At 44.6% G+C, this 12,898-nt stretch overlaps 2 protein-coding genes across 2 annotated transcripts; both read left to right on the top strand.

Moving 5' to 3' along the window:
• Positions 1–324: 324 nt before the first annotated feature.
• On the top strand, positions 325–4,379 carry LOC134351167 (probable G-protein coupled receptor 139). The gene is made up of 3 exons (XM_063057282.1): positions 325–400; positions 2,568–3,202; positions 4,098–4,379. Exons 1-3 carry the CDS (start codon positions 325–327, stop codon positions 4,377–4,379), a joined length of 993 nt encoding a protein of 330 aa, XP_062913352.1.
• Positions 4,380–4,599: 220 nt separating this feature from the next.
• Positions 4,600–10,910, top strand: LOC134351166 (probable G-protein coupled receptor 139). Its single transcript, XM_063057281.1, has 2 exons — positions 4,600–4,627; positions 10,018–10,910. Exons 1-2 carry the CDS (start codon positions 4,600–4,602, stop codon positions 10,908–10,910), a joined length of 921 nt encoding a protein of 306 aa, XP_062913351.1.
• The last annotated feature ends 1,988 nt before the right edge of the window (positions 10,911–12,898 follow it).

Raw genomic sequence — 12,898 nt, 5'->3', positions numbered from 1 at the left:
CATGAGATGGAGAGCTGGGTCTGATTACATTTGAAACAGTATCTCTTTTGCTGGAAGAATGCCGCTCCAATTCACATCACCCAGTGTCGTCACAATTTCCATTTTTTTGCAGTGTTACAATTAATGCATTTAATTTATCACACTCTGATAACTCATGGAATTCACTTGACAGGCGTAATAGGTTTGATATAATTTTAACCGTTATTTTTAAATCTGTTGAAATCTGTCCCCGTGGAGACTGTTAATTGGTATAAAAACGCGAGAATGCTCTGCCTCAACTTTTCATTCCGGGAGTTCGCCTGTGCTCATCGCTGGGCAGAAAAAATGCCTACAATGCTGGATAGGTACGAGAGCGGGGAGAGAATGTTGTACGTAATCATTGCCCTTATTGGAGTTCCTGGTGAGTGAACAGAATAATTCATGTTTGGTATCTTTATGTGTTAACGGGTGTAGACCTGTTTATGATAAATTTACAAGCTTCCAACCTGATGGTCGCGGCACAAATATCCGTCAGTGATATCGATCCCGTCAATTCAACATTCTGATTTTCCACATTCACTGACAACAGAAACGAAACCTCTTTTTCCTCTAACTGGCGGGAACCGCTGGAAAGTTTCTCTTGTCTTTTACGGCACCTTACCCAAGGCTGCTTCCGTGCTTGGGACGAGCAGCTCTGCGGGAAACTATGATTGGCAGGGTTTTGCATTGTGATGTTCACTGTTTCTGAGTTATTGATCAGACTGAACACCTGTTTCTTCATTGACACCAGGGCTGGGGACAGGCGGCTCACTGGGAGCGTGACTGGGGGTGGGGAGGTGGGGTTGCAATGTGATAATGACCGTTTTTGAGTTATTACTCAGAGTGAACAGGTGGTCCTGTGGACACGTCTCACTGTGGAGTCTGTCACAGTCGGGCACCACCTTGTCCTGAATTGTACCACTGCTGGGAACATGCATCTCTCCGGGAAGGCGTAACTTTGATAGTTTCTGAGTTATCAATCGGTGAACGTCAGGTCCTGTGGATCGGACTCACTGTGGAGTCGGTCACAGTCGGATGCCACTGCCTGTGGGCCAATGATTGGGTACGATCACCTGAAACAGTGTCCACCGATCTGCTGACGTGTATTAATGAATCTATCCTGCCTTGTGGAATCCATCCATAATGGAACCACTCTCGCTGGTTACTAAGTTGTTTCTGCCTTCGCTCTGAGTCCGTCCTCACTCCGCCAGATAGATATAGAGTTTCCGAAGGCCTGACCAATTACAGGTTATCTTAGTGACACCGGTCCTATCAACGACTGGAATCAGGATAAACACCGAATAGTCAATTCCCCCCGTTGTTATTCATGGCAACTTCAGCAAATCATAAGACATAGGAGGAGGATTAGGCCATTTGTCCCATCGAGTCTTCTCTGCCATTCAAACATGGCTGATCTTTTTCCCCCTCCTCGGCCCCACTCCCCGGCCTTCTCCCCGTAACCATTCATGCCAGGTCCAATCAAGAACCTATCAAGTCCTGCCTTAAATATACACAGCGAGCTGACCTCCTCAGCTGTCTGTGGTAACAAATTCTACAAATTCTCCGCCATCTGGCGAAAGACATTTCTCGGCATCTCTTTTGTAAATAGAGGCCCCTCAAACATGAGGCTGTACCCCCTTGTCCCAGACTCCGCCACCATGGGAAACATCCTTTCCACATCGACTCTGTCTAGGCCTCTCAATATTCGAAAAGTTTCAATGAGATTCCCCCGCCCCCCACCTTCCTCCTTCTAAATTCCAACGAATACAGACCCTGAACAATCAAACTTTCCTCGTATATTAACACTTTTATTCCCGGAATCATCCTTGTGAACCTGCTCTGGACCTTCTCCAATGCAAGCACATCTTTTCTTAGACGAGGATCCCAAAACTGTTCACAATACTCAAGGTGAGGCCTTACTAGTGCCTCATAAAGCCTCAGCATCACATCCCTGCTCTTGTATTCGCGACCGCTTGAAATGCGTGCTAAAATTGCATTTATTTGTCTTCCTCACCACCGACCCTGCCTGTAGGTTAACCTTTAGGGCCTTCTGCACAAAGACTCCCAAGCGTCTTTGCATCTCAAATTTTTCGATTTTATCCCCATTTTGAAAGAAGGCTGCACATTTATTTCTACTACCGAAGTGCATGGCAACGTATTTTCCAATATTGCATTTCAATTTCCACTTTCTTGCCCATTCTACTAATCTGTACAGGTATTCTGCAGCCTACCCGTTTCCTCAACACTACCTACCCCTCCAATAATCTTCGTATCATCTGCAAACTTGGCAACAAAACCATCTATTTCATCACCTAAATCACTGATGTTTGATCTCGTCTTATCCTGGCGATTAGCCACAAATCTCCCTGTCAGTACACCCCTGAAGCAGGCAGGTTCGGCACAGCTGCTGGATTTGTAGCCGCTCACCGACTTCAACGCTTCTCAGTTTTCGCTGAAACCCGAGCCCTTGTTCAGACCCAGAGATTGTGCTCAGAAATCCCAAGTGTCTGTTATCTCTTTCTCTCTCGCCCGCTCCCCTCTCTCTCCAGTGAACTTCATGGCCATTGTGATCCTGTCTCGGGGAAAATGCGGCCTGTCCTCCTGCACCACTCGCTATCTGGTGGCCATGGCAGCGGCCGATCTCTTGGTCATCGTCACTGCGGTCATTTTGCTCAAGATCAATTATCATTACTTTCGCGGGAGTTTCCCGGATATTACTCCTGTGTGCAGGGTTACAACTGTATTGAAGTACGCAGCCACAGACTGTTCTGTCTGGTTCACCGTCACTTTCACTTTTGATCGATTTGTCTCCATTTGTTGCCAGAAGCTGAAAAACAACTATTGCTCCGGGAAAACTGCGGCTTTGGTTCTCACAACAACCGGCATTCTTTTCTTTTTGAAAAACGTTCCCCGCTACTTCACACGGGATCCCAAAGAAATTGTTAACAACGTACCGTGGTTCTGTACAGTGATAAAAAGTTATTTCACGGACCCTTGGTGGGTGGGATATGACTGGTTCGATACGGTTTTAACTCCGTTTCTCCCTTTCTCGGTAATTCTACTGCTCAACGCTTTGACGGTCAGACACATTTTAGTGGCCAGTCGGGTCCGTAAGGGGCTGAAGGGTCAGAACAAGGGGGAGAACCGCAGCGACCCGGAGATGGAGAGTAGGAAGAGATCCCTTGTCCATTCGTCCCCCCCATCCCTTCCCACTGATCTCCCTCCTGGCACTTATCCGTGTAAGCGGAACAAGTGCTACACATGCCCTTACACTTCCTCCCTTACCACCATTCAGGGCCCCAAACAGTACTTCCAGGTGAGGCATCACTTCACCTGTGAGTCGACTGGGGTGATATACTGCGTCCGGTGCTCCCGATGTGGCCTTTTATATATTGGTGAGACCCGACGCAGACTGGGAGACCGCTTTGCTGAACATCTACGCTCTGTCCGCCAGAGAAAGCAGGATCTCCCAGTGGCCACACATTTTAATTCCACATCCCATTCCCATTCTGACATGTCTATCCACGGCCTCCTCTACTGTAAAGATGAAGCCACACTCAGGTTGGAGGAACAACACCTTATATTCCGTCTGGGTAGCCTCCAACCTGATGGCATGAACATTGACTTCTCTAACTTCCGCTAGGCCCCACCTCCCCCTCGTACCCCAGCTGTTACTCCTTTTTATGCACACATTCTTTCTCTCACTCTCCTTTTTCTCCCTCTGTCCCTCTGAATATACCTCTTGCCCATCCTCTGGGTCACCCCCCCCCGTCTTTCTCCCTAGGCCTCCTGTCCCATGATCCTCTCGTATCCCCTTTTGCCTATCACCTGTCCAGCTCTCGGCTCTATCCCTCCCCCTCCTGTCTTCTCCTATCATTTTGCATCTCCCCCTCCCCCTCCAGCTTTCAAATCCCTTACTCACTCTTCCTTCAGTTAGTCCTGACGAAGGGTCTCGGCCTGAAACGTCGACTGCGCCTCTTCCTATAGATGCTGCTTGGCCTGCTGCGTTCACCAGCAACTTTGATGTATGTTGCTTGAATTTCCAGCATCTGCAGAATTCCTGTTGTTTAAGTAGGAAGAGATCTGTCATTTTACTCTTCACCATCTCCGGCAGCTTCATCCTCCTGTGGCTGACGCTGGTCGTAAATCTGGTCTATTATCAGGTCACCGGAACAGGACAAGGGCTCAATGTTTCTGAATGGATCTTTGTAGACGTCGGGTTTTTGCTGAGGAATTTCAGCTGCTGTACAAACACATTCATTTACATGGTGACCCAGTCCAAGTTCAGGGAGCAAGTGAAGAGCGCGGTAAAATATCCGGTCATCGCAGTACTTCAGTTTATTAATAAAACCACGCGCTGAGCACAACCCAGTGGTGACCGCATAATCTCTAGTCCGGACTCAAATCCTCATATTCACCGTCTGATCGCTCATGTGACACTCCCCGGCAGATTGTCGCCGCGACGGCTTGATCTGGGACATCAGCGGACAGGTCAGATTTAAACTCCTCTCTGGGACTAGTCCACCCCCGCAGTGGGGACCAGGCCAGAGACGGTACACTGCAGGAATTAACACAAATCGTATGTCGCAGAAAGACCACGAACACACCGGTAGGCGCTATTGAGAGCAATGAGTACAGGCCAGACACCGGTACACAAGGGGATGGTGTTGGAAGCACTGGGTACATACCTGACACCAGTAAACAGGGGGATTGTGTTGGGAGGTGTGTGAGCATGCCAGATTCCAATACACAGGGGGATGGTGTTGAGAGAACACCTGATATATGGCATATATCAGCACACAGGGGTACGATTTGGCTATATTTGTGCGAATACAACCGACACCACCACACAGCTTCGGCGTTGGGACGTTTGTACATATACCTACCACTTGTACACAGTAGATGCTGTTGGGATGTCTTTTACACACCAGACACCAGTGCTGGAAGCTGGGAGATTGGGGCGATGTTGGGATCTGCTTACACATCAGAAACCAACACACGGAAACTTTCGAAGACACCGGGCCTGTACGGAGGACAGTCTTCACTTTGCAGTGCAGCCCTTCCCTCACGGAGAAAGAATGAATTCATTATGCATGCAACAGCTCAAAACTTGACATCCATGAACTATCAATAACACTCATAAATTTAGCTATTCAACAGCATCCAACAGGTCCGCTGACAACTCCTTCCACACGAGGGCGCCCTCTGCGTAAAGGTGCATGTAAGGAGTTTGTACTTTTTCCCATGACCCCGTGGGGTTCCCCTGGGTGCTCCGGTTTCCTTCCACATTCCAAAGACGCTCCGCTTGGTTGGTTAATTGGTGATTATAAATTGCCCGGTGATTAGGCTCAGATGGGGAATGATGAGCGGCGTGGCTCGCAGGGCTGGAAGGACCTATTCCAGATCGTATTTCAATAAATAAGTCAGTAAATAAACAAATACATGAGTAAGTAAATAGATAAATAGGTAGACTCATAGAAAGATAAGTAAATAAATAGATAAATAAATAAACAGGTAAATAAACAGACAGACAAACAAACAAACAAATAAATTCGCTTTCAGGTATATTTCACCTTTCATCTTGAAACGATGACCTCTGTTTCTAGTTTCACCCAACCTCAGTGCTGACAGTCTGATTGCATTTATCCAACCTATAGCCCTCAGAATTTTGCACACCTCATCCAAATCTCCACCGATTCTCCTGATTTCCTGCGAATAAATTCTCAGCCCTATCAGCCGAAGTCTTCAAGTCCCGGCAACATCCTTGTAATTTTTCTTTTTACTATTTCAATATTATTGATAACTCTCTTGTCGGCAGGTGACCAGAACCGCACACATAACTCCAAATTTAGTCTCTAAACTATCTTCTATGGACTTATATTCTATGTGCCTGTCCGTGTTTACCAGAACCTCTATTTCCATGCCTGTATTTAGAAGGAGTCACCGTGTGCTTATGTATTTGGAGGGTGTTCTCATTTGCGCCTCTGTATCTAGAAGGGTACCCTGTGAAAGTTCAGAATTACAAGGGAGTTCTGTGAGCCTCTCTGTTTCTGGAAAGGGTCCCGTATACTTGTATCTAGTCATAGTCATACTTTATTGATCCCGGGGGAAATTGGTTTTCATTACAGTTGCACCATAAATAATTAAATAGTAATAAAGCCATAAATAGTTAAATAGTAATATGTAAATTATGCCAGGAAATAAGTCCAGGACCAGCCTATTGGCTCAGAGTGTCTGACCCTCCAAGGGAGGAGTTGTAAAGTTTGATGGCCACAGGCAGGAATGACTTCCCATGACGCTCTGTGTTGCACCTCGGTGGAATGAGTCTCTGGCTGAATGTACTCCTGTGCCCAACCAGTACATTATGTAGTGGATGGGAGACATTGTCTAAGATGGCATGCAACTTGGACAGCATCCTCTTTTCGGACACCACCGTCAGAGAATCCAGTTCCATCCCCACAACATCACTGGCCTTACGAATGGGTTTGTTGATCCTGTTGGTTTCTGCTACCCTCAGCCTGCTGCCCCAGCACACAACGGCAAACATGATCGCACTGGCCACCACAGACTCGTAGAACATCCTCAGCATCGTCCGGCAGATGTTAAAGGACTTCAGTCTCTCAGGAAATAGAGACGGCTCTGACCCTTCTTGTAGACAGCCTCAGTGTTCTTTGACCAGTCCAGCTTATTGTCAATTCGTATCCCCAGGTATTTGTATTCCTCCACCATGTCCACACTGACCCCCTGGATGGAAACAGGGGTCACCGGTACCTTAGCTCTCCTCAGGTCTACAACCAGCTCCTTAGTCTTTTTCACATTAAGCTGCAGATAATTCTGCTCACACCATGTGACAAAGTTTCCTACCGTAATCCTGTACTCAGCCTCATCTCCCTTGCTGATGCATTCAACTATGGCAGACTCATCAGAAAACTGTACTTAGAGTTTCCCAGTGCGTCTATTTATTTAAAGGAATACCGTGTTCGTGTTTGCGTTGTAAAGGTGTCCGTGTCTGTATTTAGAGCAGGTCCATATGTCCATGCCTGTGGGTGTGCCCATCTGAGTGTCCGCACTCAGGGAGTCGCCATGTGCGTATATATTCGGAATGGGACCCTCTGTGCGTGTATGTAGTTTGAACGCCCCAATGTCTGAATGCACAGTCCCCTAAGGTCCTCTGTTCATGTTGATATTTCTTGGGTATCTCTTATAGGTGTCTGTATCTAGGAAGCATCCACGTCTTCTTGTCTGAATTTGGAGAGCTTCTCCGAGTTGCTCCCAGTGATCATGTCTGTATTAATAGGGAATTCACCAATGCGTGTCTTTATTCAGAAGGGTTACCCATTTGCGTGCATATATATTCAGGCGGGCCACATATATATGTCTGCATTTACAGGGGCCAATTTTGAGCGACTGTATTTAGAGAGGGACTTTACGTGTGTGTTTGTTTTTGGCAAAGGTCCCCATGTGTGTGCCTTTATTTAGAGGGTGTTGCTATCTGCGAACCTATAAGCATATAGAGCCATCACTCTGTGAATATCCACATTACGACGGCGTTCCCTTGTGCGTGTCTGTATCTGTACAGAGAGTGTTCTGGTCTATACTTAGAGCTAGTCCGCGTGTTTATAATTGCATTTAATAGCTGTCTCTGTCTGCATTTCGAGCGGAACCCCACGTGAATGCCTATATTGGAGGGAATACCCTTGTTCGAGGCCTTATGTACAGGGGATACCGATGCGCTTGTCTATATTTGTATATGGCCGATTGTGTATGATGCAATTACTATACTTTGATGATCAATCTTTTTTGAACTTTGAACTTGAACTATATTGTGACGAAGTCCCTGTGGTTACGTATGCACTTATAGGTCCTCTTGTGCGTGTATGTACTTTGAGGAGACACCATGTGCATGCATTATTGAGAGAGTTTCGCATCTGCGTGTATGTAATGCGTGGAAGAGCTGCCTCGGATGGTATTCGCTGCATTCCCAAGGCTGCAAGTGTGTAGACACAGCAAATGGAGGGGAGGCTCGTTTTCGGGTGTACTGGCTATGTCCACAATTCTATGCCATTTGTTACTGCTTTGAGCAGTGAAACTGCCATACCAATCTCTGATGCTTATCGATATGATGCTTTCTGCAATACATCGGTAAATGCTGATGGCATGCCATATTCGTTGAACCTTATGAGGAGTTAGAGAAAATGGTGTGCTTTCTTAGCCTTCACATCGTTGCGGTTGGACCTGGACAATCTATAGTTGCCATCTACATCTCGGAATTTCAAGCTCTCAACTGTTTCCAGGTCAACATGGAAGGGGGCGTGCACTCTATTCCGCTTCGAGAGGTCAGCGGCCACTTGCTTTGTTTCTGAGATGGAGGAAAGAAATTGTGGTCTGGACAACACGCCACTGGACTCTCTAACTCCTCCTGTACCCATCATTGTTCGAGATCTGGCTCGCAGGGTGTATTTATCTGCAACGAGTAGAGCAGAATCCACCGACAGTACATGACCCTGGATATAGGGAGTCCAGAAAGGGCCTCCAGTTTTGAGGATAATCATGGCGGAAACGTCGCTGCCTATCCTTAAAGATTATACGTTACTGGTCAGGAAAGCAAGGATACGGTTACAAGAGAAGATTTTGAGTCGGAGGTATAGGAGTTTAGAGATTAGTATATCTGGAATTATGCAACTGTTGGCAGAAATATAGTAATTAATACCTGATAAAACTCGTATTGCTGCATGTTATTATTTACACGGTGAAGTGATTGGGTCTTTCAGTGTGAGAAGTCCGGGTCGATCTGTAAATGTCTGTGCTTCAAAATATTGGTGATCAATCTGTCCAAAACCTTCAGTTAGTTTCCTGAAAAACTCCTTGTATTCGTCATTAAGACCCCGTATCTGCGTGGATTGATGACATCCTAATATATAATAAATACAGAAATCGTGCAGTAAGTTACATATAATTCGCTGTGACCATTAGGTTCCGCCCTATTACTACATTTCCACCGCAAGGACGAAAGGGAGTGTGTACTCTAACCTTCCAGGAAAACCTACTCCTCCGTCCCCCCGCCACCCCCACGCCACCCTTCCATTTCACTGCCCGGCCAAATTTCATTTGTTACTTTGAGAATCTTAACGTGTTGAGCCTGCTTCTGCAAATGATATTTATTTGAATGTGATTGTCCAATTTACAAAATTTTTGAGCTGCAGAACTGTTCCACTTAAATGCATCTACATTTGTGTCGTAGAAGTGGAAGAAATACAATATTCTTCCGTGACAATATTAACAAACAATATTGGATTAATTGTTTTCTTGCAATTTCCTCATGGATCGAATTTCATGCATGGTGTCATGAGGCAGAACAAATGGTTTAACTGAAGTGTTTGTTCAGTCGGCTGTGACAGATTTCATTCAGGAGGAGGTCGCGTTAATTAACAGAAAACATTTTTCTCTTATTATAAGAGCTGTTATACCATACCAATCACGAGTAACCACTTAGAACATTTGGAACAAGCGAACGTTGCTTCGCACTGAAAATGGGGTATCCAACAATTTTCAAAATAGCGAGCATTTTCTATCCTGTACTTGCAGCGGTCGGCCTTCTTGGTAAGCTACCTGGAAATGGTCATTATTTGTACACTTTCTATTTCTTCCTATACCTGCTGCAATGTAAAAATAGCCGTCCGAAGCCCATGGCAGATACTACCTCTGTTGGTAAGAGCTTACAAGCAGTCAGACTTCAAGGATCTGATTTTTAAAAATAATGTTGATCTTTTCTTTAAATGTTTGGCTCTCTTGATAATTACATCAATTGATTTCGTGTTAATATGGACACTACTCAACCTTTTACCGTGCTTCACTTTCCGAAACATTTCTATGCCTGTTTGGCCTGGTTTTGAATCAGAAAAATACTATTCAGCACGTACACCGCGTTTATTAGAAACATATCATGTAAAACGCATCAGGGTTTGTCCGCCTGAAAATAACTTTTTTTAATCCTTGCAGTTAATTTACTGGCGATTTTGATCTTGTCCCGGGGAAAATGCGGACTTTCCAAATGCATCACCCGTTACGTAGTGGGAATGGCAACAGCTGATTTAATGGGCATTGTTTTTGCTGTTGTACTGGAGCAGATCAATAATATTTATGCTAGCTTTTTGCTCATTACTCCGATTTGCACCGTGACACTTGTCCTGAGGCTCGCAACCATGGACTGTTCTGTTTGGCTCACGGTGGCTTTCACGTTCGATCGCTGCATCGCAATCTGCAGTCAAAAGCTGCGGGAACAATATTGCACCGAGAGAATAGCGACTGTGGTGATAGCAATTGTGGGTGCAGGAAGCTGTGCGAGGTGCGTTCCATTTTACTTTAAAGTGGACCCTTTTGCTATCATTAACAACGTACCCTGGCGCTGCATCAGCAAACCGGAATACTTCACGTCTGTAGTGTGGAAAGCCTACCAGTTGTTTAACGGCATCATTACACCGTTATTGCCAATCGGTCTAATGCTATCGTCCAATGCTTTAACAGTCAGTCATATTATAGCGGCATACGGAGTCCGCCGGGCACTCCAGAACAGCAGCCAGAATCAGAAGGACCCAGAGGCGCAGAACCGGAGAAAGTCAATAATTTTGTTATTTGCCCTGTCAGCCAACTTTATATTGTTGTGGATCCCCTTTATTGTATATACCATGAACTGGCAAGTGCAAAATTATTTCTACACAGATAGGTATTTGAGTACCCCGACATATATGCTGCAACAGTTTGGGCTGATGTTGCAATTTCTCTGTACCTGCACCAACACGTGCATCTACACACAGTCGCAGAGGAAATTCAGAGAGGAGCTGAAGAATGGACTGAAATATCTGTTCACGCTGAATGGACGGCTTTATACATAAAATGCAGGTCTAATCACCGCTTCCGTTCAGAGGTTAAATAAATCATCTGAAAGCATTGTAAGTTTAGGTGACATTCCATAAATCCATGAAGGCAGGTTCATGAATGCCCGTAGTCTGCTATTTTCACCGAAGACATATAATTTATTTAAGAAGGACAACTGGGCCAACGAATTATATCAACACATATCAAAGTTGCTAGTGAACGCAGCAGGCCAGGCAGCTGTTCTAGGAAGAGGTACAGTTGACGTTTCGGGGCGAGACCCTTCGTCAGGACTAACTGAAGGAAGAGCTAGTAAGAGATTTTGGTTTTGGCCAACAAATTATATTCTGGTTTTTGATTGTTTCTTTGGTAGAATTATCTATCAATTCGTTGGAATAATACGTAATTGTCCATCATTTCGTTGGAGATATGATATTCCCCCAGCTCCCTGCGGGTTTTGGGTAGTGCGATAGATCTTATTTTTCCGGTTTCTTTAACGAATTTATCGCATGCTAGCGGAATGAGGTGATCGATCCATAACTTACTCATACATAGATTTTGCCACGTCTTGGACTAGGAGTTCATACAACAAATATTGAAGTATTTCCATTGATTAATTGCTATTGTAGCTGTTTACAGATTGGAACTATTTTCGACCCGAGGAGCTGCTCTGGAATTCGCAGGTCAGGCAGTTTTCTACGCCGGGTAAATACGGGAGTCCGTAACAAGAATTTGCATCTGCGTCCACTACCAGCCGAATGGTCTACGACCTGAAAAGTAAATTCTGTTTATACCCTCAGAGAAGCTGTTTGAGCTGCTGGGTATCGGCATTTGCTTCCCTTCAATTTCAGATTGCAGTCTCTGCAAACATACTTTTGGATTTGATCTGCATCATTTTGTTCGTATTTAGCACCAGAGTACATTTATTTTAATTTTATGAACGGAAATGTTCTTCCATCATCGGTTTGGCTGAGAAACTGAGAAAACTGTTTGGCTTGTTTAATTCTATCGATGAAATAACAATAGTTTTGTGCTTTTGCACAACCACTGGAAGTTCATTTTCTATATCTACCCTCTCAAACACGTTAATCGACATTTTGATGCGTATTTTACTGGAATGTGTGGATAATTTGGATCGGCTGGAGTGTAAAAGTGTGAGTGGGGATATAGGGGTTCTTGAAAGGGTGCATGTGGTCCGCGTGTTTTCTGTTGTGGGAAAGGATCTGGAGCTCACAGATTCTGGAAGAATACATTTATCTTGTAAAGCGTTTGTGTCAGTATTTTCAGCGATATTTTCACATTTGCTTCATATTTATGCTCTTTCTTATGTGAACCCATAATGAAGCCAAAGGTCTGTAGAGATAGCTTTAAAACAAACAGAATCAATGGGTATTTAATGAAACGTCACCGATAAGAAGACCTTTATGAACAGGTCAAACTGAAATTATGAACGAAGGGCAGGAATTTCGCTCATCCAACTGCGATGTCAAACAAGAACCTGGGTGTTTCTTTAATTTAAGACCAAAACTTCAGATTTCATCTATCATGTCTGTCCATAAAAAATCCATACTAATTTCAGCTTATGACTTACTGTCTGTTTTCGAACACGTGGAAACTTTTCCAGTTCGCATAATATTTTTGTTTCATTTCAGAATCAAAAGCACGTTTAATATCATCGACATATGTGGTGAAACTTGTTGTTTTGCGGCAGCAGTACACCGCAAAACATAATCATAAAATAAATATAAATTACAATAAAATAAACAGTAAGTATAAATAATGCAAAAAGAGAGACAAAAGGAAAAAGTAGTGAAGGAGTATACATATTTTTATTGATAATTCAGAAACATGATGGCGGAGGGGAAGAAGCTGTTCCTGACACGTCGACTATGTGTCTTCAGGCACCTGTATCTCCTCCTTGATGGTAGCAATGAGAAGAGGGCATGTCCTGGGTTTACCTAGTTTTAATTTACATTGCTCAAGCAATGCTTAGGTCCTGTACTGAGTT

This window comes from Mobula hypostoma, chromosome 8 (genome assembly GCF_963921235.1).
Source record: "Mobula hypostoma chromosome 8, sMobHyp1.1, whole genome shotgun sequence".
NCBI classification, from domain to species: Eukaryota; Metazoa; Chordata; class Chondrichthyes; order Myliobatiformes; family Myliobatidae; genus Mobula; species Mobula hypostoma.
Note: the sequence above shows the minus strand (reverse complement) of the source record. Positions and strands in the feature narration are given on the sequence as shown.